This window comes from Colletotrichum abscissum (genome assembly GCF_030869225.1).
Source record: "Colletotrichum abscissum strain IMI 504890 chromosome Unknown Scaffold_10.1, whole genome shotgun sequence".
In the NCBI taxonomy this organism is placed as follows: Eukaryota; Fungi; Ascomycota; class Sordariomycetes; order Glomerellales; family Glomerellaceae; genus Colletotrichum; species Colletotrichum abscissum.
In genome coordinates this window covers 265,200-292,814 of record NW_026849988.1, presented here as the reverse complement: position 1 = coordinate 292,814, position 27,615 = coordinate 265,200, and the positions used below count along the sequence as shown (strand labels likewise).

General features: G+C 52.4%; 8 protein-coding genes across 8 annotated transcripts; 6 read left to right on the top strand and 2 right to left on the bottom strand.

Annotated features, from left to right (window-relative positions):
- Positions 1–132: 132 nt before the first annotated feature.
- Positions 133–2,640, top strand: CABS01_05048 (GTPase-activator protein for Ras-like GTPase; the record flags this gene model as incomplete). Its single annotated transcript, XM_060538418.1, has 4 exons — positions 133–334; positions 397–779; positions 836–2,429; positions 2,480–2,640. The coding sequence occupies 4 exons, from the start codon at positions 133–135 to the stop codon at positions 2,638–2,640; spliced, it is 2,340 nt and encodes a 779-aa protein (XP_060405590.1).
- Positions 2,641–8,174: 5,534 nt separating this feature from the next.
- On the top strand, positions 8,175–9,689 carry CABS01_05047 (uncharacterized protein; the record flags this gene model as incomplete). The annotated part of the gene is made up of 8 exons (XM_060538417.1): positions 8,175–8,332; positions 8,387–8,449; positions 8,532–8,785; positions 8,853–9,009; positions 9,069–9,158; positions 9,232–9,265; positions 9,324–9,550; positions 9,608–9,689. 8 exons carry the CDS (start codon positions 8,175–8,177, stop codon positions 9,687–9,689), a joined length of 1,065 nt encoding a protein of 354 aa, XP_060405589.1.
- An 878-nt stretch (positions 9,690–10,567) lies between these two features.
- Positions 10,568–15,376, top strand: CABS01_05046 (IBR domain-containing protein; the record flags this gene model as incomplete). The annotated part of the gene is made up of 7 exons (XM_060538416.1): positions 10,568–10,881; positions 10,992–11,037; positions 11,107–11,272; positions 13,513–13,752; positions 13,825–14,495; positions 14,553–15,258; positions 15,306–15,376. The coding sequence occupies 7 exons, from the start codon at positions 10,568–10,570 to the stop codon at positions 15,374–15,376; spliced, it is 2,214 nt and encodes a 737-aa protein (XP_060405588.1).
- A 1,303-nt stretch (positions 15,377–16,679) lies between these two features.
- On the bottom strand, positions 16,680–19,234 carry CABS01_05045 (uncharacterized protein; the record flags this gene model as incomplete). Its single annotated transcript, XM_060538415.1, has 3 exons — positions 16,680–18,933; positions 19,015–19,162; positions 19,222–19,234. 3 exons carry the CDS (start codon positions 19,232–19,234, stop codon positions 16,680–16,682), a joined length of 2,415 nt encoding a protein of 804 aa, XP_060405587.1.
- A 903-nt stretch (positions 19,235–20,137) lies between these two features.
- On the top strand, positions 20,138–20,835 carry CABS01_05044 (uncharacterized protein; the record flags this gene model as incomplete). Its single annotated transcript, XM_060538414.1, has 4 exons — positions 20,138–20,309; positions 20,363–20,450; positions 20,503–20,636; positions 20,693–20,835. 4 exons carry the CDS (start codon positions 20,138–20,140, stop codon positions 20,833–20,835), a joined length of 537 nt encoding a protein of 178 aa, XP_060405586.1.
- Positions 20,836–22,287: 1,452 nt separating this feature from the next.
- Positions 22,288–22,521, top strand: CABS01_05043 (uncharacterized protein; the record flags this gene model as incomplete). The annotated part of the gene is made up of 1 exon (XM_060538413.1): positions 22,288–22,521. The coding sequence occupies one exon, from the start codon at positions 22,288–22,290 to the stop codon at positions 22,519–22,521; it is 234 nt and encodes a 77-aa protein (XP_060405585.1).
- A 331-nt stretch (positions 22,522–22,852) lies between these two features.
- CABS01_05042 (uncharacterized protein) lies at positions 22,853–24,077 on the top strand (the record flags this gene model as incomplete). Its single annotated transcript, XM_060538412.1, has 2 exons — positions 22,853–23,451; positions 23,519–24,077. The coding sequence occupies 2 exons, from the start codon at positions 22,853–22,855 to the stop codon at positions 24,075–24,077; spliced, it is 1,158 nt and encodes a 385-aa protein (XP_060405584.1).
- A 362-nt stretch (positions 24,078–24,439) lies between these two features.
- CABS01_05041 (phenylalanine ammonia-lyase) lies at positions 24,440–26,551 on the bottom strand (the record flags this gene model as incomplete). Its single annotated transcript, XM_060538411.1, has 1 exon — positions 24,440–26,551. The coding sequence occupies one exon, from the start codon at positions 26,549–26,551 to the stop codon at positions 24,440–24,442; it is 2,112 nt and encodes a 703-aa protein (XP_060405583.1).
- Positions 26,552–27,615: the final 1,064 nt, after the last annotated feature.

Genomic DNA, 27,615 nt, shown 5'->3' with positions numbered 1-27,615 from the left:
CAGCCACCCACTGATCCAACAGCGTCGGCCGTCGTAACCTCTTCGTAGGCGACGTCGAGACCCCGTCATTCAAGGGGTTCTCTTAGGCGACCTGCCTACTTCGCGCAAACATCACCTGAGGCCATCGCCAACATGTCCGTCATGCTTCAAACACCATCTCGAGCTTCTACCGCCTCCTCCTCCTCCTTCCAACCTCTTTCCCGCCAAAACACCATGTCTTCTTACGATGGATCGCGGTCCGCCCGCCAATCCAAGCGTTACTCCATGTCCGCGCTGTACATGTCCATGTCAGCGAACGAGACTGATCTGGAGATTGAGGATGACTTGGCCAAAGGTAAGCTCTGCAACCTCCGTAGTTTTCTTGCCCTTTTGCCCTACTGACGATGGATTTTACAGCCCAGAAGATTCTCAGAGAGCTCAAGTCCAAGATCTCTTCGCAGTCCAAAAAGAACTTCGTCCTCGAAAAGGATGTACGATATCTTGATTCACGAATCGCCCTCCTCATCCAGAACCGAATGGCCCTTGAGGAACAGAACGAAGTCGCGAGCCACTTGGAAGACGCGACGGATATGCAAGAAGGCGCCTTTCCTAACGACGACAAGACGCAAAAGTATGGCAACTTGATGTTCTTGTTGCAATCCGAGCCGAGGCATATCGCACATCTCTGCCGTCTGGTGTCAATGTCGGAAATCGACTCTCTGCTGCAGACGGTCATGTTCACCATCTACGGAAACCAATACGAGAGTCGCGAAGAACATCTGCTCTTGACTATGTTCCAGGTTCGTGACCTGTGACTAAATTGCGCGATGTCGCAAGCTGACTCTTGACCCACTAGTCTGTTCTGACCTACCAATTCGACAATACCCCCGAATATTCTTCGCTCCTGCGTGCGAACACCCCCGTCTCGAGAATGATGACCACGTATACGCGGAGAGGACCAGGACAGAGCTTTCTCAAGTCAGTTCTCGCTGATAGAATCAACAGTCTGATCGAGTTGAAGGACCTCGACCTGGAGATCAACCCGCTCAAGGTCTACGAGCGCATGATTGAGCAAATTGAGGAGGACACTGGCAGTCTGCCTGCATCGCTTCCCAAGGGCGTTACTGCTGAGCAGGCTGCGGAGAACCCCCAAGTTCAAGCCATCATCGAGCCACGTCTTACGATGCTCACCGAGATTGCTAATGGCTTCTTGACAACCATCATTGACGGACTCGACGAAGCGCCGTACGGTATTCGGTGGATTTGCAAACAGATTCGCAGCTTGACGAAGCGCAAGTACCCTGATGCCAATGATCAGGTTATTTGCACTCTTATCGGCGGATTCTTCTTCTTGCGGTTCATCAACCCGGCCATCGTGACACCAAAGTCATACATGCTCATTGACGGTCAGCCGGCTGATCGCCCGAGAAGAACGCTGACTTTGATTGCAAAGATGCTACAAAACCTTGCTAACAAGCCCTCCTACGCCAAGGAGCCATACATGGCAAAGCTGCAGCCCTTCATCTACCAGAACAAGGAGCGTATCAACAAATTCATGCTTGACTTGTGTGAAGTTGGCGACTTTTATGAGAGCTTGGAAATGGATAACTACGTCGCACTCTCGAAGAAGGATTTGGAACTGTCCATCACCCTGAACGAAATCTATGCCATGCATGGCCTGATCGAGAAGCACAACGGAGAGCTCTGCAAGGATGACAACTCGCACTTGGGCATCATCATGTCCGAGCTAGGAGGCGCGCCCCCACAGGTTCCTCGCAAGGAGAACCGCGCCATCAACCTCCCCCTCTTTAGCCGATGGGAAACAGCGATCGACGACTTGACAGCGGCGCTCGACATCACGCAAGAGGAAGTGTACTTTATGGAAGCCAAGTCCGTCTTTGTGCAAATCATGCGATCGATCCCATCCAACAGCAGCGTCGCACGAAGACCTCTGCGACTCGAGCGGATTGCCGACGCCGCAGCTACGAGCCGAAACGACGCCGTCATGGTCCGTAAAGGTATCAGAGCGATGGAGCTGCTCTCACAGCTGCAGGAACTGAAAGTCATTGATAAGAGCGATCAATTCGGCCTGCTGCGTGACGAAGTCGAGCAGGAACTGCAACACCTTGGATCGCTCAAGGACGGAGTCATTCAAGAGACTGGCAAATTGGAAGAAGTCTACAAGACCATTCGCGACCACAACAACTATCTCGTTGGCCAATTGGAGACGTACAAGAGCTACCTGCACAACGTGCGTTCGCAAAGCGAGGGAACCAAGCGCAAGCAGCAGAAGCAACAGGTCCTCGGGCCTTACAAATTCACTCACCAGCAGCTGGAGAAGGAGGGTGTTATTCAAAAGAGCAACGTCCCGGACAACCGGAGGGCCAATATTTACTTCAACTTTACCAGCCCTCTGCCGGGAACCTTTGTTATCTCTCTCCACTACAAGGGTACGTTACCTCGATTGGCCATTGCGCAACTTTTACTGACTCTTGTACAGGACGCAACCGCGGTCTTCTTGAACTGGATCTCAAGCTTGACGACCTGCTTGAGATGCAGAAAGACGGCCAGGACGACCTAGATCTGGAGTACGTCCAGTTCAACGTCACCAAGGTTCTCACTTTGTTGAACAAGCGATTTGCGAGAAAGAAGGGGTGGTAAACGCCACCACTTGACCTCTCAACTCTCAACTGTACAACTTTTCCTCCCAGAGATACCCTCGACTGGCTTTTCTTCGAATTAGGCGTTCTCGGCATCTCTTTGAATCCTGATACCACGACGTTTTCGTCTTCATCGTCGCACCGCCTCCGATTTCCATCCTCGCAACCGTCTGCATCAATGCGTTGCCAGCTTCCCACCCTTATGAACGCCTCCTTGCTACGGCCGCCCTTAATTCATTTCTCGACCATCTCGTTCATCCATACGCATACCGGCGTTATTATACCTGTCTCTTTCGTATTCGCCTAGATCTGTGTCTGCGTGCTCAAGACTATGAGCAGCTTTCTCTGGACTGGGTCACGTACAAGATTATCACCGTGGATATATGGGAACTTGGTTTTTGTCCGGCCTTGCGCGTCACATCATATCGGCGAATAGGCGGTACGGCTTGGAGTCTTCTTTTTTTACACCCGCTCGATATACCTGCTACGTCATTTTTAATTCTCTTGTTCGGCGGCCGGCACCAGGAAATTCATGTTTCATGCTGCCTTTTGCAACTTCGCTTGTCCTTTTTTTGGTCCTCATTTGTCTCTTTTCGATCCACACGTCCTGATGCGCAACGACGGCGCAAGTTGTATTCGGCTGGTCCGGCGACTCTCTTGGTTTTATGTCCTGTCCCCCTTTGCACTTCATGTCTGAAATGATACGGTAGAGGAGATGGACGAGAAAGAAATGGAATGAAGGTAGATGATTCTCTCAAAACTTGGTCTCTCTCCGTGATGACGTAGAGTGACATGTTTCCCTTGTGAAAATTTGTCGATGATGAGGTAACGATCTCGTACGAGGGGAAGAATTGACTTCCGCGATCAAGGTTTGGAAAAGGGGGTGTAGGATGGGGTTCACTTTGGTTTGAGCGACGATTTGACAGTTCGTCGCCCCTGTGTCTCGTCTCGATTTTCTGCTCTGTTTCTGTTCCTACAACGAAGGTTTCTATTGACTTTCTGGGTTCCTCTTCACAGATAGACCGCGTTCGTTGCGAAAGCAGAAGTCTCGTGTCTCTCTGCTGTGGCTTTGAGTTTTCGAGTCGGGTATACTTCATCCGATGACTTTTGTCATCCGAGATGGGATGGATTGGTAGGTGAGTACAGTAACGGTTGAGGCGGAGGAGGGGGGGAAGGGGGGATGACATGAGCCTGTCTGCCACGTTGTCCTGTGGTCGCGCTGCGCCTTTGCGTCTGGGCTGTTTGGTTCTTTTTTTCCCCCGGTTCGTGTTTCGAGTTTTGGTGGTGTCGAGGGCGTTGGTATAGGGGCGGTGGTATATATGACCGAAGTGTGTGTGTCTTGTGTTTGAGAGGTCTTGGTTGTAGGGTGGGGTGAGGAGGGGTGCCGGGTACGGTTTGCCGGGCCCTTTGGGTCTGTCTTGCTGGTTGTGCTTTTTCTAGGTTGGGAGGGAAAGTCAGGTAGGGTGTGCTGTCTAGGTATAGGGGAAGGGGAGGGGAGGGGGAGGAGGGGGTATGGAAAGGTGACGATGGTTTTCTTTGGTCGATTGGGTTTGGTTGGCGTGTTACAGCCTTGTGGAGAGGGGGTGGTGGTGCTTGGGGGCGGCGGTGGTTGGGTTGGTGAGAGGAGATGAGGCTGAGGTCGGAAAATTTGGTGAGCTTTTGTTGAGTTGGGTGGACGAGTTTGCTTGTGAAGGGGACTGGAGATGGGGGAAGAGTGGGTGGCTTCTCTTACATTGTGAATGACGAAGATTGTGACAGGGAGGTTGCATGTGTTCAATGAGTCGAATGAGCTTGAGCTCAAGGGCAAGGGCGTCTTTGGAAACATGAGGGGTTACAGTGGGCTCTGGAAAATGAGAGCTGCGTTGCTGAAGATGAGCTGGTCACTGGCTTAGAGGTGTCATGATATTAGGCATGGACGAACGATGAGATTGCGGCTCAGGATTTCGGGATGTGCAGGTGGCGGACTGCTTCTGGTCTCACGAGTACATTCACGATGGAGCATGAAATGACGTCGGAAGTGAAGTGGACCTCACGGAAGATGTCAGAATAGTGAGCGAGGTTTGACGAATTCTCACCAGGACGGCGTCAAGTTGAAGTCAGAATCTGTACATTTGGATGCTGGCTTGAGAGTGAGAGCTTGGAGGGTCAGTGAGATGTCCTCGGGTTAGTTATGTTACTATTTTGACACATGTGCCGTTGGTAAACTCAAAGCTGAAGAATGGGTACATGAGTGATAGCCAGGGAGGATTCAATTCTTCATAGCAGGCGTTGTCTTCGCAGAGATAGCTCTGAACATTGTGATTGAAGATTGCATCATCATTGAAGCTCCCACAGCTCAGATCAACTGCAAACCGGCGAATGATCTTCTTGGTGTATCACGGTGTGATGATTAAAGAGAAGATAATCAGAACATGTGCCTGAAAAAAACCAAGGTTTCTGACCAGTTGCAACATCTGCACTATACGACAGAGCAACTGAATCTTTCACATGAGACGGGAAACATGTCTTGATCATCACCGGAAGATAGGCGGTCAAGTACTTTTGGACCCCTTTGCCAGTTCGTCAGATCACTCGCGAAACAGCCACCATCAGTGCTTCTTGCATACCTATCATACTAGGACTGGGACTGAGCGCGTAGGTGAGAAGCCTGGCTGTACGCGGAGATGTTTTCCTATGCATCCTCCACATTCACAGCCAAGTCGAAAGTAGAAATAAGGGGGAACCTAGCAATCATATTCGAAACCTGTAAGATGTGTCTATCACCATATTGAACTTTCACTCATCTTGTGATATAAAGGCCGGGTGTCTGTAAATCATTCCTGTTGATTTGATCACCTTGTCTCAAAAACTTCAGGTAGAGTCGATCTGATGCATCGACGTGACATCCCGAAGCTTATATACGATACGAGATTGGTAGAGCATAGCAATTCCTCATGAGACACGATCTCTGCCCGAGAACAGAAGGTGCCCTTAACTTGGCCTCATGGTCAAATGATAGGAAGATGTTTCCTTTCGCGTTGCCGACAGACGACTTCGATCTGGGACTTGCTTTGCAAGAAGGCTGTGCAGCTTGGTCGTGGGAACTTTGTGGTTGAGTTGGGTTGAGAATGCAGTGAAGACTCCGCTGTCCACGACGGGGCTTTGCGTGCAGGTTGAGGCGGCAAACTTGCCGGAACGGTCTTCAGAGCTCGAGATGGGCTAATATTGCAGTGAAGCTTTCACCACCTTCACCTCCTCGGTCAGGCTTTGAGTGTAGGAGCTGAATTGCTGAAGTGGAAAAACGTCTTGAGAGCTTCGGGGGGGGTTAAAGTTGCTGTGCAAGTGCATTGCTATACAGTGGTCTAACCACTTCTGGGGCAAGAGGTTGCATGTAAAGATTAGATTGAGTTGACAAAGTTCCCAATCGTCTAAGAGCTCGGGATGGGCTAATATTGCAGTGAAGCTTTAGCTCCGAAGGCTTTGCATGCAGATGCAGGGGTCGAGGTGCTCCAATCAGCATACGCGCTCATCGCCAGCTTTCATCCAAGATACTGACATGGTCTTTCGATATGAGGGTGGTACAGGAGAGCTGGAAGAGAAAGAGACTGCAACGAGGTGTGGTCACGAGCTGCATTTTGTGTCTTGGAGGATTTCGTGGTCGGACGTAGCTTCAGCGTTGAGGTGGCTCATGGTTCTCGTCTGCGGCATGCTCTGAAGCAACTGCGTATGAAAGAGAGCTCTGAGATTGTAATTTGCCATGGCGAAGATTCAAAGCGCTCGGAAGCAGGTGATTAGAAACAAGACGGGCTGTCTTGACAGACACCGCGGTGGTATAATGGTATAAGTGCCCTCGACCGACTTGAGGACCCAAAAGTCCGAGCGGCTGGCAGCGCTCATGGCGACAATATCTCCAACGTCGTCAGAATCGCTGGAGGCAGACGAGGCATGAAGAGGATGGCTGCATGGAATCAGCAAAGCAAATCATCGTTTCGTAGCGGGAGCCCCCCTATAAGCCTTTTCTGGTCACGTCAGCGACCTTCATCGCTTTGCTCATGCCTTTGTCGATTTGACATTGAAATATCAGTGTCAGAAATAGACGGACCGACAAGTGCTTGTTCACCTTGCCTATCAGCCGTCTTGAAGACCTTCTATTAGATTAACTACACAGCTACTGCGAGAGGTCCGATACCTATCGGACCTATGCCTATCGCCCAGCCTAGTCGTTATATCGTTGCCATCATCACGGGTGCTTGGATTGGAATCAAGCTCATCCATGCTGTGTGGCTGCTTCGATCCCATAACCTATGCTATGAATCAGCGTGTGGCAGCATGACTTTAATGTTTCTGATTACGATTGGTAAGTTCAAGTCGAATGGTTCGCATTATCAAACGTGGCGGGTCAAGTCGAAGACGCGGCGGAAAAGAGCCGACAGGCCGGTTCGTGATGAAATAGGATGGGATGAGATGGGATGGGCAAACCAATGTGGCATGACACACCTTACCACATTAGACGCTGATGGACAGCCATGCTCGCTGTGAATCACCAGCATTGCCACTTGGAGGAGGCAATTTGGTTGTGTTTGTAGGCTAGTGTTTCGGCAATGGACGGTGTGTGTCCAGATAGTCGTAGGTGGTCAACTTGAACGTCGGCGACTATCAAAGTGTCGTTTTATGTCGGCGACCACGCATCGGCTTGCGAGGCCGCATGAAGTGAAGCGTTGCATTCGGCGGGGGATGTCAGTATCGTCGATGGATGGTAGTATTTGTTTCAAAACATGAGCGATTGGGGATGTCGCAAGATATGATTAATGCCTAGACTATACTCATCACCCTCGATTTCGATAGAATATCCCGGTGGGCACATGAACACTCGCAAATTGACATATATATGTATATATATATATATCATTATCCCCCCGTTCTCACCGAAAATTACCGAGCCCGGTGAAGAGACTTAAGCTTGTTTCGAGCACGTCAACTGTCACTTACAACGCCACGCTCACCCCGGCCGCTTCCCACGCGGGCCAACCCGCAAATTCTCCCCCACCTCCCAATCCGTAGACGCTTGCCAGACAAACTTCACCAAGGGGGTGGGAATGGCAGGACAAAGTTGCCTATCTAATGATTCACTGATAGGGAAACGATGTCCGACAATCACTGAATCGGTCACTCTCTCTCTTTCTCTCCTTGAAAAGCATTCCCATAATAGGGGAGTTAGTTCCCTTGGGGTAGCATTGACTTAATCTCGCAATGCTCCACACCAGGAACCCAGCAAAGCAAAAAGTCCTGTCTGTACCCATTATCCGCATCATTAACAGAGAGAAAGACGCACATGCCAACGCAGAAAAAAGAAGGGGGAGAAATCTTGAAAGTGTTCCCTTTTTAGCCTAAGTGCCAGACAGGGTGACATTCGTTGGATACATTCTAGAAAAGAAGGACGGAAAAGGAATCCAACCCAAAGCAAATCAAATCTCGATAAGCCGGACCCCTTTTTTTTCTTCTAAATCCTGCGTGCAACTTCAAAGTTCCTCGAGGTAACTATACCATTTTGCAAATATGGCTGCGCATACCGAGAGCGCGCAGCTAGCCAGTCGGCTCGATGGATTGGTCATGGTCATCCCGGACCTGCGCCGGATGGTCAGCCACTGGCCGTCTGGAAAGAATGCTCATGCCTCCGAGGTTGAGGGGTTGATTCGAAAACTACTGGAGCAGAGGTGAGTTTGTCCGATATGAAGATTGAATGGTTTCGTTATGCTGACTTATTACAGCGATGCGTCACCGAAAGACAAGGCCAATGTCCTAGAAGCAAATCCGGCTCTCTTAGCTTCATGGTAAGATATCCCCAAGAAGAGTTGAAAAAAAGAAGAAGAAAACCCCAGCACTTGCTGATAAGTTGTCTGTGTGTGACGTTAGCCTCTGGCCCAACGCAACAAGAGAAAGACTTGGCACCTTGACGCTCATGGTGCTCTGGCAGGGCAGACTCGATGACCATATCGAAAGCCTCGAGTACAAGAGCGCGGAAAAGGCCAAAGACTTTCGCAACAAGGCCAAGGACTACATTGCGCAGTATCTCCAGCTTTCCGAGGGGCCCAAGGAGGCGTCAACGAACCCCGTCATTGCGGGGTTCCAGCCGGTTGCCAAAGTCATTTGCCAGCAGTACGACCGAGGTCAGTTTTTCTCGTATCTGGGTGTAGCAGCGATATCTGAGGGCTGATTTCTTCGGGTGGTGGGCAGATCAGCGGAGAAGGTTAAGGGTTAGTCTATTCGAGTACATTGACTCGACCGTGCAAGAGATGCGGTACATCCAGAGCGGACACGCGCCGACGACTTTATCGTATGAGAAGCTTCGCAAGAAGACCGGGGGCGCTGGCCCTCTGTGCGCCTTGGTAGAGTAAGAAAGGACATGAGGGTATCTCTCTGAGAAAGTGGGATTTCTGCTGACGAAAGTAGGTTCGCCTCTGGATCAGAGTGGCCGGCGCACGTCGTCAACTCGCAGCCGTATAAGATGATCCTGGAGTCGGTCAGCATTATCATTGGCCTGTCAGTTCCCCCCCTCTGATATACCCCGAAATGGAGATGTCCAGAAGCTGACGGGGTGCTTTTCTGGAAACAGGACGAATGACTTGCTCTCGCTGAACAAAGAGTTGGTAAGTAGATTCGTGGTGGTGGTGCTGTGTGAGCGGGAGGAACTAATCATTCGAGCAGCGGAAAGGCCGGACTCTCAACGCGGTGCCGGTGCGGTACTGGAATGGCAAAGACGGCAGTGACTTGGAGAGTGCTGTCGGAGAAGTCGTAGAAGAGATTGACAAGGCCGTTAAGCAGCTCGACGTCTGCGAGCGAAGATTGATCAACCAGAACCTGGCGGATGCGGACGCGATTCAGGAGGTGACTGCGACGCTCAAGACGATTTGCACTGGCAACTTGACTTGGAGGTTTGCGACCTCGGATCACCCTCTCTAAAACTTGCGCGTTACTGACAATGGGAACAGTCTTGAGTCAAAACGGTATAACGTAGGTCCTCCGGACGCCGACGGAAGTCTGAGGCAGGAATTGAGGGCTCCCGATGCATGAGATAGAGGGCATTGGGAGGAACGGAGACGGTAACGGACGATGATAAACGGATAAGGTAGTTATGAGAGGTAGAAATATTAGCTGGGCGGCAACGCCGCGAGTAGAACGCCCGTAATGATGAATGATACCCCCCCCCATTAGGCTTTGATCTCAACGGTCAATTGACGTTCCAATTGCGTAGGGTGCTTGCTGATTGTGTGGTTATCAAGCCCCCGAGTCCTAAAGCCAGCCGATTGGGAAAAGGACCCGAGGACCTTGAGAGACAGCGCCATAAAAGCAAGTATCACGGAAAAAGAAAGTAGATGTTGACGAGATGCAGACGTTATTGGTGGCGTGCATGACAAGTCAAGTTTGCGTTGCAGCGCCCCGGGGCTTGTGAACAAATACGGTGGACCAGCACGACCGCGCCAGAAGGATTTTAGCCTCTTAACATCTTGGTATTATTACACACCTAGTAGTGTTCCCTACACAGAACTTCACTAAATTTGGCTATGGATACAGTACCTTAGGTAAGTAGGTACAAAATGATTGTCTCACAGGGGGAAGAGGGCCGGACGCAGGGGGGACGTTTGCCATTGGACGTTGGTCTGATGTCATGGCAATTTGCGAGCTCAGCCAAGCAAATGTCTCAATTGGCGCGGGCAGTGGCAGTGGGCGCGGCCCCTCTCAAGCTTTCAGCTCCAGGGCAGCGTCCGGGGAAAAGACCAAAGCTCCCCCCAAGCTCTTGTCCCCAGGAAAACGGAAAGCTCCCAACACAAACACATATTATCCAGCCTCGCGCCCTCGTCATTGAGCTTAAGCATCTACCAAACTTTCCACACTCACACCGCATCAGCTTCATCCTCAAAACGCGTACCTAGCTACTCACAGACACAACAATGGCTTTCCGCTTCGCCGCAAGAAGACTCGCCCTCACCCGCTCCGCCGTGCCGGCGCGTGCCTTCCACTCGACGCCCGCCGCCTTCGTCAAGGTTGGCGACGCCGTGCCCGAGGTCGACCTCGTCGAGAACTCGCCCGGTAATAAGGTCAACCTCGCCGAGGAGTTTGGCAAGGTCACCAATGGACTCATCATTGGCGTGCCCGCCGCCTTCTCCCCCGCGTGCTCCGCGAGCCACATCCCTTCGTACATCAACCACCCGAAGCTCAAGGAGGCCGGACCCGTCTTTGTCGTCTCCGTCAACGACCCCTTTGTGTAGGTTTTCCTCTCCGAGACCTTGACGCCTTTGAGGGATTTGTAGCCTCATTGAGGCTTCAGAGCAAGGATTTGTGGAAAGAAAGCGATTGATACTGATGACCGAGTAGCATGAAGGCCTGGGGTGACCAATTGGACCCCGCCGCCCAGACTGGAGTATGTTGACATAACCTCTCCCCCCTTGCCTTGCGCCGAGGTAGCGTTGGCATGCTAACATTATGAAAGATTCGATTCCTGGGAGACCCGTCTGGCGAGTTCACCAGAGCGTTCGACGTCGACTTTGACAGCAAGGCCATCTTCGGCAACGACCGCAGCAAGCGCTATACCCTCGTGATCGAGAACGGAAAGGTCAAGGAGGCCCACGTTGAGCCCGATAACATTGGTACCGCAGGTAAGATTTCGAGGACCCGTAACACGCCTTATGAGAACTAGCTGACAGTGTGAACAGTTTCCCTGGCCGACAAGGTCTTGGGTTGAGAAGACATGGACTCGGAGTCGCGATGTTGCAAAGATTTACAAGAAAAAGAACCTCGAAGGCCACTTGGACTAGGTAGATGCAGTTTGAAAGAAGATGCAATACGCATCGCGAATACCAGCTTGAATTCAAAGACAAACCCAAAAGACGCGTCTCCGAATCCGAACCCCTGACTGACAGCACTGAGAAGAAATGGTGTTTCACGTATCGGCCTAGGGGGTCCACAAAGAAATCGAATGCTTCTTTCGTCTGCTTAGAAAGCTATCATGTCGGACACGATATGAGTACCTGAGGTAATTGACAATGATGAGACTATCGCATTTGTCAGGCTTGCAACACCGAAGCTCAAGGAAACCTCGGGGCCAAAGTTGGCCGAGCCGGGGGCACTTGTGGACACCCGACATGTACCCGATGACCGGCGACATCGGAGCCACTTGGTGCCGGGCCGCTCCCGCCTGACAAATGCAGGGGCAAATAACGTCGTCGTTATCGATAAGGATGAATGACTAAGAGAAGGCGAGGGGCAGTTCCGTCAGGTTCCGCACTGCTTATCGAGCGACAAACACTGAGTCTTGACTCTAGGTGACACTCTCGAGGGTGGTGGTGGCGCTCAGGGCAGCTGTGTGAGTCGTCCACCGTCATGCCATGCATCAAGCCCAAAGCCAAAGACCACCCTTTCGCTTCTAGGTATCCGTATACCTGGCCTACTCCTGAGTCCCTCATCGCCCAACCCCGGACTGTCCCAGAGGCAAGGACCAAATTGTGAGTGCCAAAGGTCCATGGAGTCACCTGCACGCCGTCAGACACAATCACTGGCCAACGACTATTGCAATGACACTGGCACGGGGCTGCATCTGGCCCCCAGGGAGTTTGAGAACTGGTCTCCTCCCCGGCGGGATTGGAGAGACTGAGGTACTTTATCGAGTCGTGTGCCTGAAGCCCGCCTCTTTCATCAGTGCCTGATCAATTTCCCTAGGCTTGTATCCGTGGATGTAAAGATAGCGCTGGAAGCGCAAAATAGAAGCATCTCTACCCTTGTGACCATGCTCCCCCTCACTCCTGACCTTCATGGAGGTACTTGGGGTACCTAGGGAAGGTACTCACTCACATTACTCATTTTGGGACTGGATCCCGCCATCATAATCCCAAGGACATAGGAGATGGGTATTGGAACGTAGTGTCGATGGTGTTCATGTTAAACGATTCCCTAGAGTCAGTCAGCCTGTGCAGTGACATTAATACTAGGAGTTGCAAGGGCTGAGCTACCAGAGTGTGTGGTGAGAGTGACTTTGAAAGCGTCCTCCCGTCCCCCTTGGCCCTGCCCCTACACAGTAAGTACCGGTAGTTCACGGTGCAAGCCCGCGCCAGCTCAGCGGGGAATTTGTCCCCTGCCCCATCGAGGTACTTGATATTTGCTGATGTTGCCCGCTATTCATGAAGTCACTCGGCTTCTTCCCTCCAGTGCATTCTTCCAACCAACACCCCCGACGTCTGAGTTCCGTCATTGGATCCAACAAGTCACTCGCTGGGCGGGAAGGAAGTCACTGCCTGGTCCTGACTGTCTATGACTGCCAAACCAAACCATCCGACTCCCTCCCGCTACATACCTTACCTTATCCACCCATTCATCCCACCCACATCCCACACGCTCAGTTGCTCACTCAGGTCGTTCACCTTTCCCGCAACGCATTCCAATCCCACTTTCACATCCACATATCCACGCCCACCACACCCATCACCCATACCTTAGACTACCGCCCTCGCACTCATCTTTGCGGCGTTCCTACACCGCAGGCAACCGAGCCAGGTCCTTATTGCCGCCTACCGCTCTGACTGATTTCGCCCGACCTCGAACCCGCCCTTTCTCGGCACGACCACATACTGCGAGCACCTTTGTATAACCTGCCCGGCTCTTCCCAGCCTTTGTACCTGGTTGTTGCCTCAGCCTTGGGCTATCGCAGCCTGCAACTTACCAATCTACCCCTCCACCCATCAAGTGACTCCCATACCGCGACCGGCGCCCAACGCAGGCACTCCTTCTCCCCTCGTTTGGATCTGATCCTCGTTCTCCATCTCCGTCATCTGTGTCTCACCCGCCTATACATTTCAACCCGTTTCCGCCCCCTCGGAAACGCTTCCCTCGCCTCCATCTGCAGTCGGCACCATTCCTCCCACTACGCGGAAGAGAAAGGCCGCTGAGGCGACGATATCCTCCAATAACCAAGACACCGCGACAAAGAAGAGGATCGCCTCGGCTGCTGGACAGGACGCTCCCCCAACCCCCGTCACCACCGCGAGCAACGGCATGGATTCAGAGGAGGACTTCATGTCGGCTCCCTCGAGCGACGACGAGATCATGCAGGATGACAGCGGCGAGGACATGTCTGGTCCTGATGGTATGTATACACCGCTCAACCGAGTCTCTCCGGCCTCAAAACCACAGACTGACGTCTTTGATTCCTCCACAGATTTCGATGAAGATGACTTCGAAGACGAGCCCGAGGACCTGGGCATGATCAAAGACTCCGACAACAAAAAGAAGGTGGCCTACGACATCTCATTCAAAGTCTACGAACCAAAGGATATTCAACGTCAACAGGATGACATGATTGACGAGGTCAATATGATCCTGAACATCCGCAAGGAGGATGTCGCCATATTGTTGCGGCACTTTAGGTGGAACAAAGAACGTTTGATCGAGGACTATATGGACGCTCCCAACAAGGTCTTGGAGGCTGCGGGTCTTGGCTCGAACGTGGCTGGCCCGCCCAAGCTTGAAGCTATTCCGGGTTTCATGTGCGACATTTGCTGCGAAGACGAGGAGGGCCTCCAGACCTTCTCTCTTAAGTGCGGCCACCGATACTGCGTAGACTGCTACCGCCAATACTTGACTCAAAAGATTCGCGAAGAAGGCGAGGCGGCTCGTATCCAGTGTCCGGCCGAGGGCTGCGGCCGCATCATCGATTCAAAGTCCTTGGATCTGCTCGTTGCAGCCGATCTCAACTCCCGATACCACGAGCTGTTAAATCGGACGTACGTGGAGGACAAGGAGATCCTGAAGTGGTGCCCTGCACCCGACTGCCCAAATGCCGTGGAATGCGCCATTAAGAAGAAGGACTTGGACAGAATCGTTCCCACAGTAGCATGCGGTTGCGGTCACCGCTTCTGCTTTGGTTGCATTTTAACTGACCATCAGCCTGCTCCCTGTGAGCTTGTCAAGCGATGGCTGAAGAAGTGCGCAGACGATTCGGAGACTGCAAATTGGATATCGGCCAATACCAAGGAGTGCCCCAAGTGCAACTCGACAATCGAGAAGAACGGCGGCTGCAACCACATGACATGCCGAAAGTGCAAGCATGAGTTCTGCTGGATGTGCATGGGCCTATGGTCGGAGCACGGCACGAGCTGGTACAACTGCAATCGTTTCGAGGAAAAGAGTGGTACAGATGCGCGTGATGCCCAGGCTAAGTCCCGCATATCGCTAGAACGCTACCTGCATTACTACAACCGATACGCCAATCACGAACAGTCTGCCAAGCTAGACAAAGACATTTACCATAAGACGGAGAAGAAGATGGTCCAGCTTCAGACAGCCTCGGGCATGTCTTGGATTGAGGTTCAATACCTGAACCAGGCCTCACAAACACTGCAAACTTGCCGGCAGACTCTTAAGTGGACCTACGCCTTCGCATTTTATTTGGCGCGCAACAACTTGACCGAGATTTTTGAAGATAACCAAAAGGACCTTGAGATGGCTGTCGAGGCCTTATCAGAGATGTTTGAGAAGCCCGTCCAGGAGCTCTGTGACAAGAAGTTGAAAGTCGACATTATGGACAAGACTTCATACTGCAAGAAGCGAAGGATTATCTTGCTTGAAGACACTGCAGACAACCTGGCCAATGGTATGTTCGCAATATGAAGCCGATCGAATAAGAACTGACCGGAATAGGACGTTGGACATTTAACGTAGATCTTCACGGACCTTCACCAGTCGGTGCCACAAGCAGTCGTCGTCAGTAGATCGTGGATGATGCGGCCCCGGTGGAGCGCGAATTCGATGAAGACAGCGACGACGACTTCTCCTACAACGAGCCCTTCCCTGTCGACAATGTGGTGAGGCAGTGGCGGCTGCCGTGGTGAAGGAACACGATTCGCATGGTTCGTGAGGCTCGCGGATCGCTTTTTGGGCTTGGTATGGATGTACACAGAAGCGTGGACTCAGAGGGTCACGCAAAAGATTTGTGGCGTGGGTTTTGAGACGGAAACCTTGGAAGATGAAGGCATTAGACCCAGAAACGGAATCAACATGGGGAAGGATCGGCTGTTGCCTCGGGGTCATCACTTTAGTGTTCCGAGTATGGAACGAGTTGGAATTCTTTTTTTCTCCTCTCTCTTTCATAGTAAAGGAAGGCAAGGGAATGACTGCTTGCGCATCATGAGCATTGTGTATGGTATAGGTCTTCAGGTTACATGCCCAGTGTCCCAGGCACGGCGGGCTTCTTCTTTTTTTTATCATTGGGCAAACCCACGTCCTTGCCAGTCTTCCATTCCGGATTCCATCTTCTGATGTAGATGTGTGAAACATATGAGACGTGTGGGATTTGCAATCAGGATAACTTGCAATTCTGTCTGTCTGTTTATGGCCGACGGGTACTGTTTGGTGGTTCCTTGCACGCTCATATGGAAAGGGCTGTAATAAGGTGGGATTGGGCGCTAGGCGGCTCCCGGTCCGGGCCGAGATTGAACGTATAGCTAGATCCTTCAAAAGACGGACGACCTCACAGCGACAACCCTAAAGATAAGAGATGACTGCGAAGGTAGGTTGTGGTAAGTAATGACTTTAACATTGACCCATCAAGCTGCAGGCCGATCACAAGTGGGACACATGTTTCATCAGAAAAAAAAAGGTCTTCCGGCCATGATGTATTCCCGTCATCACTACTTAAAAACTCCATGGTGTCCTAGTAATTACAATGCATACAAGAAACCCTGGCTACCCCGTCTCTCTTGACTTTCCGGCATGCTTCTCATGTTCTGTAGTCCCTTGTAACCTCCAACATGCCAAATTATAATGCATGCTGTATGCCTTCCTGCCTGTACGCCTCGGTGACCTTATCTTGAATGGCGACCATCAAATACCGCCCCTGGTCTGAGTCGGGAGAGATGGAGAACATGACCGGGTGCCTAGGAAACTCCCCTGGAGGAGTCGCGCTCATGGCGCCTCAATGATGCGTGACTCTAAACGCCTTCTTCCAAATTGGATAGAACAAAATAATGACACAACGTTTGTGGGTATCGCATCGACATGTGTTTAACAATTGCTTCAGTTGTATACAAACCGGGAAAGGTTCAGCGCCTTGGGCACGGAGTCTCCGTCGTCCCTCTGGCCGAGGTCGTGGGCAAAGACATCGTCGTCATTCTCGCCGTCGCTATCGGGGATGATCTGGTCTTCGCTTCCGCACGGCGCGTTCAGAGCCTCCACCTCGGCCAGATCGACTTTGGGCAGAGGCACAAACGACGGGTTGATGGGGAATGACTTGAGTAGCCGGCTCTTCCGGGGACTGCGCTTGGGGCTCCGCTGTATCGTGCTCTTAGTAGGAGACAGGGGCCGCCGGGCAGGCGGGTTCTTGCGCTGGAGGGCACGGGCTCCCATCCGCTGTAGCGGGGTGAGAAGAGGAGTGGCCTTTGACGTCCCAGCTGCGATTGAGCTAGCCGAAAATGTGATCGAGGATGCCGCAGTGGAGGGAGCAGCGGTCGAGGGTGTGAAAGTTGATGAATGCTGGGAGGCAATGGTGCTCGGCGTGTCGGGCTGGCTTGAGGCGGCAGGGCTGGGCTGAGAGCTGAAGGCAAATCGCTGTAATGACGTCCGTCTTATGTCCTTCTCTGGGAGCGACGAGACAGGCTTGCTTGGCTCGACGTCTTCTACTTCGGACAGATCGGTCTGTGGCGTGGCTGATATTTCTCCGTCCTTGCTGAACTGGCTGTCCGTACCGGCAGTTGCTTCCGTACCTGTATCCGTGCTCTGACTCTCTTCGTAGACCGCGATGGACTTGGGCTTCGGGGCATGCCACCCATCAATGTCAGGGAGATTCAGTAGCGCCTCGTCGATGGAGTCGTCTGAGAATAGGAAACTGTCCTTGTTCTTGTTGGTGGAGGTTCCGTTCTTGGAGAAGAACCTGCTCTTTTGGGATTCCTCAGTTTTCGTTTCGGTAATATCTGTGTCTGCACAGAGACGGACCTTCTTGGGAGGCCGTTGGGAACCGCCTCTCATCAGTGCATCAATGTCGTCTATAGTATTTGTCGCGTCACCGACGGTGATACGACGGGTTCCGTCAGAGCTGCTAGGAGTATGTTGCTGCAGTAAGTCCTGGATGGGCTCGGTCCGTCGTCGTAAGAGGCGAGAGGAGGTATTTGAACGGGCGGTTCGTGTCGGGCGAGAGCTGGTGGTAGGCTGTGATGATGAAGTGCCATCGATATATGGTCTAGGAAGGGGAAAGACTCTAGGTACCAGGCCATTGTGAGTCAGAGCGGCAACTCTCTCTGGGTCGACAGAGAAACAGTTGCGGTCCATTTCACCCATCGGAATACGCTGGTGGCCCTTGAAGTACGAATCAATCGGTTTGGTCGGTTGTCGCGTGCGAGTCGACGATGAAGAGACAGCCGCAAGGGCCTCTGCAGACTGAGAATGTCTTCTCTTCGTATCGGTCTTGGAGCCAGGCATGGGCGCGGGGATGATGGTCTCCTTGGTGATGGGGTTGACATCTCCGAGTGCAATTGCCGTAGCCATGGCCGGCTCGACGTAACCACCAATGAACGGCATATCCTCCACACCCTTGCCTTCCTCTGGTTCTGTTAAACATACCAACCGTTTCGCTTTCGGGCAATAGACTCTTTGGTGGATGAATGTCAGCTCCGCCTGGGCAAACCGAGACATGTAATTCTCTGAAACGCGATGCTTGCCCTCGAACTGGATCATCCGGACCAGTCGATCGATGGTCTTGTACTTGCGAATCATCCGGTAGGCCGTCTTGAGGCCCATATTGTTGATGCCCTCGAGATAGTCGCACCCACTGAGAATGGCCATTCGGCGAAAATCGTCATCCGTCCACCCCGTAAGAGAAACCTCCCGAACCGCACAGAAATCCCTCCGGTTGATCTCGATACAGTTGCCGTACTGGTCAAGTTTCGTGAGGAGCCGCTTGCAACCAAAAACCAAAAGATCCGAGTCCTCCGATAGAATGCCGTTGATGAGGCCTTGGCGTTCGAGGTAAACAAGCTGAGCATCAGCCTCGTACGGTGCGACGACGTACGAGATATTCATCTTTTTCAATTCGTCAATGAGATTGCGAGCCATCTCTGGTGTGACATCAATGGCCTTTTGAAACTCGAGGGCTGCTTGTGATGACTTTCCGGCTCTGAGAAGCTCCATGGCAGACTTCTTGCTCTCTTCACGACGTTTAGCGCGGGATCCCTCGGTGGCGGCTTTGCTGGGAAGGAAATCGCCATCAAAGACAATGTATGGTGTGACGCCGAAATGCTTGAGCATCCTCACCCGGTGCATGGCGAAGTCGACATATCTGAGGCAAGGTTAGGCATACAAACCTTTGGTTGCGTCTTGGGAAGCGCGCCATGCACAGCGCATTGCTAGGGCCACTTACTTGCGGGTGGGGTTGCCTTTGGCCAGATCAACAGCGCAGGCAATGGCTCCTCTGTGAAGCCATCCGTAAGCGTCGACGCCGAGCGTCTCACCGGCGAATTTCTTCAACTCGGTTGGCCTGTGGATGGACTTGAGCAATGGAAGCAGGCCTAGGGGTTCTTGGTGAGCAAGGAGGTTCGCCAGGCGGGAAGCAAGGGAGGAAATGTACCTGAGACGCCCATTGTTGATCGCGAGAAGTGTTCGTAGGTCCTCAAAGGTTGGCAAGTCAATATTTCCTGAAGGTTGCCTACGTGTCTCTCCAGTCCGATTCACAGGCCAGAAGCCGGGGTCGACAAAGGGAGATCAATGCTCAGTCCATTCGTTGAGAGAGAATGACGCGTGGGCAAGTTGTTCGCGTAAGAAGTGGAAGTCGGAACGCCAAGTCAGGTGATCCGGGGGCAAATGTAAACAAAGCACTCGGGCGCTACGTTGACGAGTTCGGAAATGCCACTTGTACGGAGGAAACGCGACGACAGGTTGGAGAACTGGAAGAGGGGAAAAGGCGAGGTCGACAGAAATTCACCACGATGCTGAGATCGGAGGAGCGAAAGTGTGCAGGTGGAGTGAATCACGGCTTCCTGCACGGGAAAGGGACGGTGGAATCGCCCGGGGGGACCTGGGCCTGCTATATTGGAACGCGGGTGGACACACCGCACCGCGTCAGACTCATATCGCGACTCCCAGTTCTCTTTCTCTCTCTGTCTTTTTCTTTTTTAAATCTTTATTTTTACGCAGGGACCATGCTGAGAAATGTCCCCCAAAAAGGATTAGCGTGCGTAGACTGGGATATCCAGAGCAACGTCACTCTGCCCGGGTTTGGTTGAAGGCCATTGGACCCTTCCTGGGGTTAGAGTGGAGACAGCAGGTACTGAGTCTTTTCATCCAATGTCCGTGCACACAGCAAACGCACCTGCAGACTCGGATGGGATTTTCATCGGGTGGGGCACAGACCGACTTTCACAGAACCAGTGCCATCGCAAATCTCATTCTGCGTCTTGTTCAACTCTGGGAATCATTGATCTCAGATACCAATCTTACTGTGGACTGAACCGGTCTCACTCGCTGTGTTTTCCAGTACCGTCAAGATGCCCTCAACATTAGAAAAGGCTCGCAAGCACATTGCGAAGAAGCGCAATGGCCATGACCTAGCCCTTCATGAGTTTTCCAGAGACTCCAAGCGTCTTCACAAGGCCTCGATCAGAGACCAAAGGCTAGGAAAGCTCCACGCCTCAAAGAACAAGAAGGAGCAGCCCATGAGTAAGACATCACTGTCCAAAAAACATCGAGACTTTCCAACTGACATTTGGTAGTCGACCGTGCCTCCTTTTTCCAAAAGGCAATTCAGGAGAAGGGATCCGAACCCCTCGACTTGGCCGCCGTTCAGGAGCTCATCAGCAAGTACGTCGCAGAACAGCCCACATATGTTGAGCAAACACTGACACGTTGCCAGGTTTGTGCACCAGTACGATGAGGAGTACGCCGAGGTTAAGAAGACCCGCCGTGCCGGCCGCCCTGCAAGTGCCAAGGAAGACTTGCTCAAGCTGAGAATCTCGAACCTTGAAGAAGAGTACAAGATCGGATTCTGTCAGTTGGCTCCCGACAAGGTGTCTTTCTTTTGCGGCATTCTAACATCTTTGTAGACCTTCCTGACCTCACAACGTCGTCCAACATCATCCAACTCGACCGCTGGGAGGGTTCATGGGCTTACCTCACCAACCTCGCCTGGGTCAAGATCACGAGTGACGGGAACGTCAGACCATCCAGCTTCCCTCCCAGGGTTTAGTTTTTGGCATTTTACAGCATGATCATGGCGTTTTCTTTTTCGGCGTTTGGGGGAAAACATGAGGCCACGAGCCCGCTAGGCCTTGACGCAGCATCATCGATTACACCGGGAGAAAGGATGGGGGATTAACCGTCAGCTCCAATTTCTGTATCCGGCTCCTCGTACGGTGCCACTATAGAAGGGCGGACTTTTCGCGGGCAATGTCTCAGACAGGTCAGGCACTGTATCGGAGTTCTTGTTTGGCCAACAGACAAATTTCTCCGGTTACATACAGCAACCGTGCATGTTGAGGTGCGAAAGGCCCAATGCTCGGATCACAGCAGACCACGCATAGCCAAATCACTGGCTCGTCAGCGTCTGAGCCATGATTCTCCTGTGCCGTTACACAAAGGGGGATTCGGCAAAGGGGCCCCAAACGTGGAGAGCATGTGGGTTCATAGGAATCGCGCGCCATACCGATGGTTCTTCGGAGGGGGGTTGCGAAAGAGGCGGGCGGCAGAGATCGAAGCAGCGTCATATGAAGAGCCAACGTGGCGGTTTTTGTATGAAACAGTCACTTCCGAAACTTTGGGTGAGGCTCGGCAAACCCTACCTGAGATCCTTGTAGCCTAGTATTATATGATCATCTTCGCCCCAGATCGCCCAACCATCGAATCACATGTTGCACGCCAATAGTCACGATGATGCCGAGAACCGAAAGGTCCTAACCTTACAGCTTCACTGCACAACGCCTTTCCACAGTGTCGTCTGTCCATGCCCGACTGGCCAAGGAGGTCCAGATCATGCATCTTATCTGCCCCAAGCCTCCTAGACCAGGCCATTGGGACCACCTTGTCAACGAATCGTTATCCCACTTTATACTTAAACCCAGCTTCCCTTCGAGTTCCAAGTGCTACATTACACCGCCGGCCTACTCCTCTGCGAGGCTTTCGACGGTAACACGCCTGCAGAGTCTTGTGGACGGGATGGACCCATCTACTCTACTCGATCCAAGGCTGTTCTCACAATGGTGAGATGCTGTGAACAGAACAGCGTCTGAGAATGTCGCAGGACAAAGGAGCAAGGTTTTGCTGGGCGCTTAGAGTAAGAAGGGCATCATGCTGTTGAACGACGATGGCGGCCCGGGGCCGGGCTCTTGTTGAGCTGGATCGATGAGCTGGATCTCGGGCGGGATCCCTGTCACGCAGGATCGCTCGGTCATCTCTAAGGGTATATCATAGAGCCGAATCTCTGGGTCTCCGCGCTCCCATTCATCACTGTTGGAGCGTTATACTCTACAAGTGCTGCAATTCTCATTGTCTAGACCGTCTCGCCAATCTTTCCAGCTGTTTCAATCTTTCTCAATACTTGCGATAAGCCTTCCATCGTTGAGCTAAGCCTCTCAGTAATGTGAGCCACCTCCTACAGTCTGACGCACTAAAGACAGATGCTTATATAGACACCTAGCAAGCCATGTGCAAATACATTACACACCTCCGCGTCTGCAACGTATGCAGTCACCAAGATACGGTCCTGATATCGGAAAGACCCTGCTTCCTTGCCAAGAAGAACGGAGTCTTTGGAAGCTGTGACGCCGGCATAGGTAGTGACCGCAGCTGTACCCGAAATCACTGTTGGAAGTGTAAAGAGAGGGTCCGTCGCATCCCTCGACCATCATCAGTGTCACGCCACATCAGTTTTCACTAGGAGTAGGATAAAGGAAGGGGGAAATTAACATGGACGAGGAGTGTGAAAACGATAGAACCATTCTCTGGTAGGCTAGCTGCGGGCCAGCTAGAAACATTTATTACCATTTCCTTGAACATTGATGTCTGTTACAATGAGACGGTTTCTTGAAGACGAGTCCAGCTTCACACGGAGGATTCTGGGTGTCTGTACATCTGGATCCTGTTGCTACCTATTGAAGCTTAGCTCAGATTCCGTATCGATAACGTCAAAATCAAGATGCTTCTGTGGATCGATTCCAGATGCAGTGGAGTTTTGGTCTGGTGCCTGAACTTGACAAAGTGTTTGCAGAATGGTCCCTGCCGTCCAGTCCCTGACGGTTCCGCTCCACCTAGCGCCCGGCTGGTGCAGTGTCACCCGGCAAAAGGTTTCGCCGAATTGTGATCTGATGTCAAAAATTTTGGGAGCTCTCCAAAGCTTTTTTGCGACCTGGCAGATCCAGCCAATCCACCTCCACCCTCCTCCAACAAGCTTTTGCACCTCCCCTTGCCTTGACCATCACGATCTCTCAACACAACACCTCAGTCCACCGCCCATCATGCTTTCCATCAGATCCGTCGCGCGCTCCGCGCCCAGAGCTCTCTCCCGCCTTTCTCTCAGACAGACCGCGCGCCCTAGTGCCTTCATCAAGGCCGCCTCATGGAGCGCTGCCGTTCAGACCCAGCGCGCATCAGCCTTCTCCAGCTCTGCCTTCAGGAAATCTGCCGCCGGCGAGACCGATGCTGAGCTTGTCGCCAAGCTCGAGAGCGAGCTTCAGTTCGAGGAGGAGGTGAAGCAAAACGAGCAGCTGCCCGCGAGCGTTAAGGACTTCATCGACAACAGCCCCTTTGAGCTCCAAGACACCCCTGGCAAGGAGGAGGTCAAGCTCATCCGCAAGTTTGGCGAGGAGAAGTAAGTTTGCATTCCGAGCATCGTCTAGCAGACACTGTGAAACGGTAAACTAACAGAAAAACCTTAGGATCACAATCACTTTCTCCATCGCTGACCTCGCCAACTACGATCCCGAGATGTACGACCAGGACCGCGCCCTCGAGGACGAGGAATTCGAGTCCGACGTCCAGAACCCCAACAAGCAGTCTGGCGTCCAGTCATCCGGCGGCGCCCGCTCCGCCAACGCCGAAGAGCAGCTCGAGGAGGAGGAGGGCGACCTCGACGAGGCCGCTCCCCCTTGCCGCCTGAGCATCGTCGTCGAGAAGCCCGGCAAGACCCCCGGCGCCCTCAACATCGACGCCACCGCTCAGGATGGCGCCATCGTCGTCGACAACATGTTCTACTACGAGGACGGCAAGCTCGCTCACGCCTCCAACGCCGAGGTCGCCCACGCCCGCAGCGACATCTACCCCGGTCCCCCCTTCGGCAGCCTCGACGAGGACCTGCAGATCCTGATGGAGCGCTACCTCGAGGAGCGCGGCATCACCCAGGCCCTGGCCGTCTTCGCGCCCGACTACATTGACGTCAAGGAGCAGCGCGAGTATGTCCGGTGGTTGAGCAACGTCAAGGGCTTCGTGAACGCCTAAATTCAACTTCAATGACTGTTTGGGAGGGGGAAAATTCTGTTGGGAAGAAAGAAACTCAATGATGTATGACGGCGCGGCGCACGTGCAAAGTGTAAGATGATACGAAACCCCCCACCTGGAAAGGGACCTTCTTGGCTTGTCTTATAGCTGTTTTCCACTCTACGATGTACTATATAAAATCATGGCCTGGCCGGCGTGCCGGTTGCCCACATAAGAATCTGTAATATCAAAAAGTTCTCCTGCACACATGTAGCGCACTAGGTCCATAAAGCATTTGTTCAATGGCGTGAAAGAGATTAGAGTGGCTCTTTAGCAAAGAACCATTACAGGTAACAGGATAATCTTTCACACTGCTCAGGGTCCTACTTAGAGTCTAAACTAGAAACTGTCGACATCAACAAGTCGTGCATTGACCCATTGCGCAACGCAACGTAGATCTCGCTGGTCAAGGTGCCGATGGTCTTCTTCCCCGGTTCACCGGGGCTTCCGTTGGTCCCCGACGTTGTTGGATAGTCTTGTAAACCGCGATGGATCGGGACACCCAGAGTTTTCCTTACATATTTGTAGATTGCCTTTGAAGCAACCCCGAGATATGCGCCTGTGCTCGGATTCTCCAGAAACCGTAAGCGTGTCTTGCAATACTCATGGCTGATTCTTTCGGCGGACTGCTTGGTATAAGCGTCCATGGCCTTGATGGCAACGATCAACTCCTCAGGCCGCATACTCTCGAAGTACGGGGCCAAGACCTCGAGCTGTCCACCCTTCGCTTCTCGTGCAGCAGCTTGGCCTCGATCTTCCACGTCGAGGTTGGCCAGGCCGTTCCACTTCTGGAGCAGGATCTCGCCACAGCGCTGGGCAATGTCGTCCGCTCCATCGGCGGTTCTGGGAAACCCGATACAGTTCTGAGCAACTTCTAGCATCGCGGGCCTCGCTACGTTGCAAAATTCGAGATGGAGACATTGCAGGTCGAGAGCCTGACAGAGGGCGTATATGTACGTTGCCACCATGAGGCACAAGATCTCGGCCATCTCCAACGCGTTCCTGGCAGCGATCAACGCGAGCGAGTTGACCGACTGGTTGTTCATCTCGGCGCTCTGGATATGCGCGGACACAGGGTGGGATAGGTGGGCCAGCTCAGACATGTACGCTGCCATGGTGATGTCCAACCCCTTGGTAGTGAAAGACTTGCTCGGGTTGTCGGCGGCGAGGTTGGGCGGCAGGCAATCGTTGAGCTTGGCGTTGAGAAGCTCTGTGCATTGGGCGAACATGAGTTTACCCAACAGCTGCATGGAGGACGAGACCTTTTCCATGGCGGAAGTGACAGCCAGCGCTTGGAAGTTGCCTCCTTGATGTACGGTTCCGGTTTCGACGTCAAAGAGGGGGTTATCCGTGGTGCTGTTGATCTCAACTTGTACTTGCTGTTGAGCTAACATCAAGTCTTCAAGCAAGGGACCGATCCATTGGGGAGCGGTCCGAAGAGGATATCGATCTTGTACGAGGCCTTCGGCATGGTCGTCTCCCTTTCTGGTCAACTTGGATCCAGAGAGAAAACGTAGTATGTTGGACGCAGCCTCCACCTGTCCCAGATGTGGACGACACTGGGATATGAACGGGTGGTAGTTCGACTGCCGGCCTCGAAGTGCCTCGGTTGCCATGGCGGTAAGGAACTGCGACATCGTGGCGAGTTGATGAGCTTGGTGCATGGCGACACAGGCCGCTGCGGCGCTCGTAGCAGTACCATTTGTGATACCCAGGGCTTCCTTGGCTTCGAACCGCACCGGCTCGAGGCCGATCATTTTCAAGGCTTCTTTCGCAGTCATGAACTTTGGTCTTTGCGCGCCGACAGCAACGTAGACGTCCGAGTTGCCCTCCAAAACGCCAGCAATGTAAGATAGAGGTATCAAGTCCCCAGAAGCTGAGATGCTGCCACGCAGCGGGACTATAGGAGTGACATGATTGTCCAGCAGGGTCAACATAGCTTCTAGAACTTCGAGACGGACACCAGAATGGCCACGCAGCAGAGAGTTGACCCGAACGAGGAGCATTCCTCTGACAATGGAGGTAGGAAGGGCATGCTCTCTCCAGGCTTGCGTTCCAAGATGACTTTCGCCATAGAAATCTGATCCTTTGTCGGAAGGTAGAAGGATACCGACTTGGAGGAGCTGCAGTAGTCCTCTCTGCAGTTCTTCGTGGTCAGAGGTGCGCACGTCGGCACTTCCGCCAAATCCTGTTGTGATGCCGTAGATTGTGGCTCCTTGGCGAAGCTTCAAGCGCAACAGGGCGGTGCTTTCATGGACCTTGTTGATGGTGTTGGTATCCGATGTTAAAGAGACCGAGGCGTGATAATGGCTGACGGCCACCACGTCGGAAAGTGATAAAGTCTGGCCGTCTACAACGACATGGGAATGCGAGTCGAGCAGCTGCCGGAGATGTTTCCATTGACCGGACACAAGATGGAGATGACCCATCAACATGATTGTAGGATAAGCCCAAGCTAGGACTTGGACAAAAGATAGCTTGAAGATGAGTGGACGGTGCTCAGCTGGGTGAAAGATGATGTATCAAGGAGTGACGGAGAACGCAAGAGTGAAGCATGTCAGTCTACTTTTAAGTAGCCCAACTTATGCATACTCGGATGCGAAGAAATCATAGCACGTAGACTGCGGTCCTCGCTCCTCAACCTCGTTCTTCCTGTCCTCAAGGTCTTAAGGGCTCGGCGCCATTCACTCTGGAAACCCAGCCAGCTGCAAGCTTCGAAACCCTCGAAGACCCAAGAGGGCTTCCCTTGACACGATTCATGCACTCGGATATCTTACGGGAATATTGAGGATCATTGCTTATCTTGTCTCTATACGATATGTTGTTCACAAATTGATCAACCGCAGCCGCCGCTATTCAAGTCAAGTGCACGGGGAGAACTCCACCAGTCATACAAGATGCCGCAATCATGAGTTTACCCACATTCCTTGGAGAATTGGCGGTGCGAACTGTGTTGCTCTTAGTTTCTTGTCGTCGGATGCACCTGGACTGATTTTCGGTCTAAAATCTGATTTTTCTGCCCAGTATCGTGAGAAGTCTAAAAGACGCTACCTTACGCGCTTATCCCTCTCTCTCACAAGCGAACGCTGGCGATCCAGCGGAATAGATATTCCAAAATTCAAGCGAATGCATCTTTATACTGCTCGGGCCCCCTGGCATGTCTCAAACTTAAAATGAAGCTATTCACACACGTGCTGCAAAGGCTTCTCATCGTTAATAGATCGTGAGATTGATTATCTTCATGACTCAACAGATTCGTATTGAAAGAACGCTGCATTCAGGATAAGGTTCGAGCCATCCGTGAAAAAGGACTTACCCCTCAACTACACGGCCTACAATAATGGCGGAATCCATCAAACTTAAAGTGAGGCTATTCGGAGTAGGTCTCGCATGACAGATAGTGAGGATAATCTACCTCGATTGCCGCGTAATTGCTCAACATTTCGAAATAGCACAACGCTACTTTGGGACAAGGTTTCGACTAACATGGCAATGATAG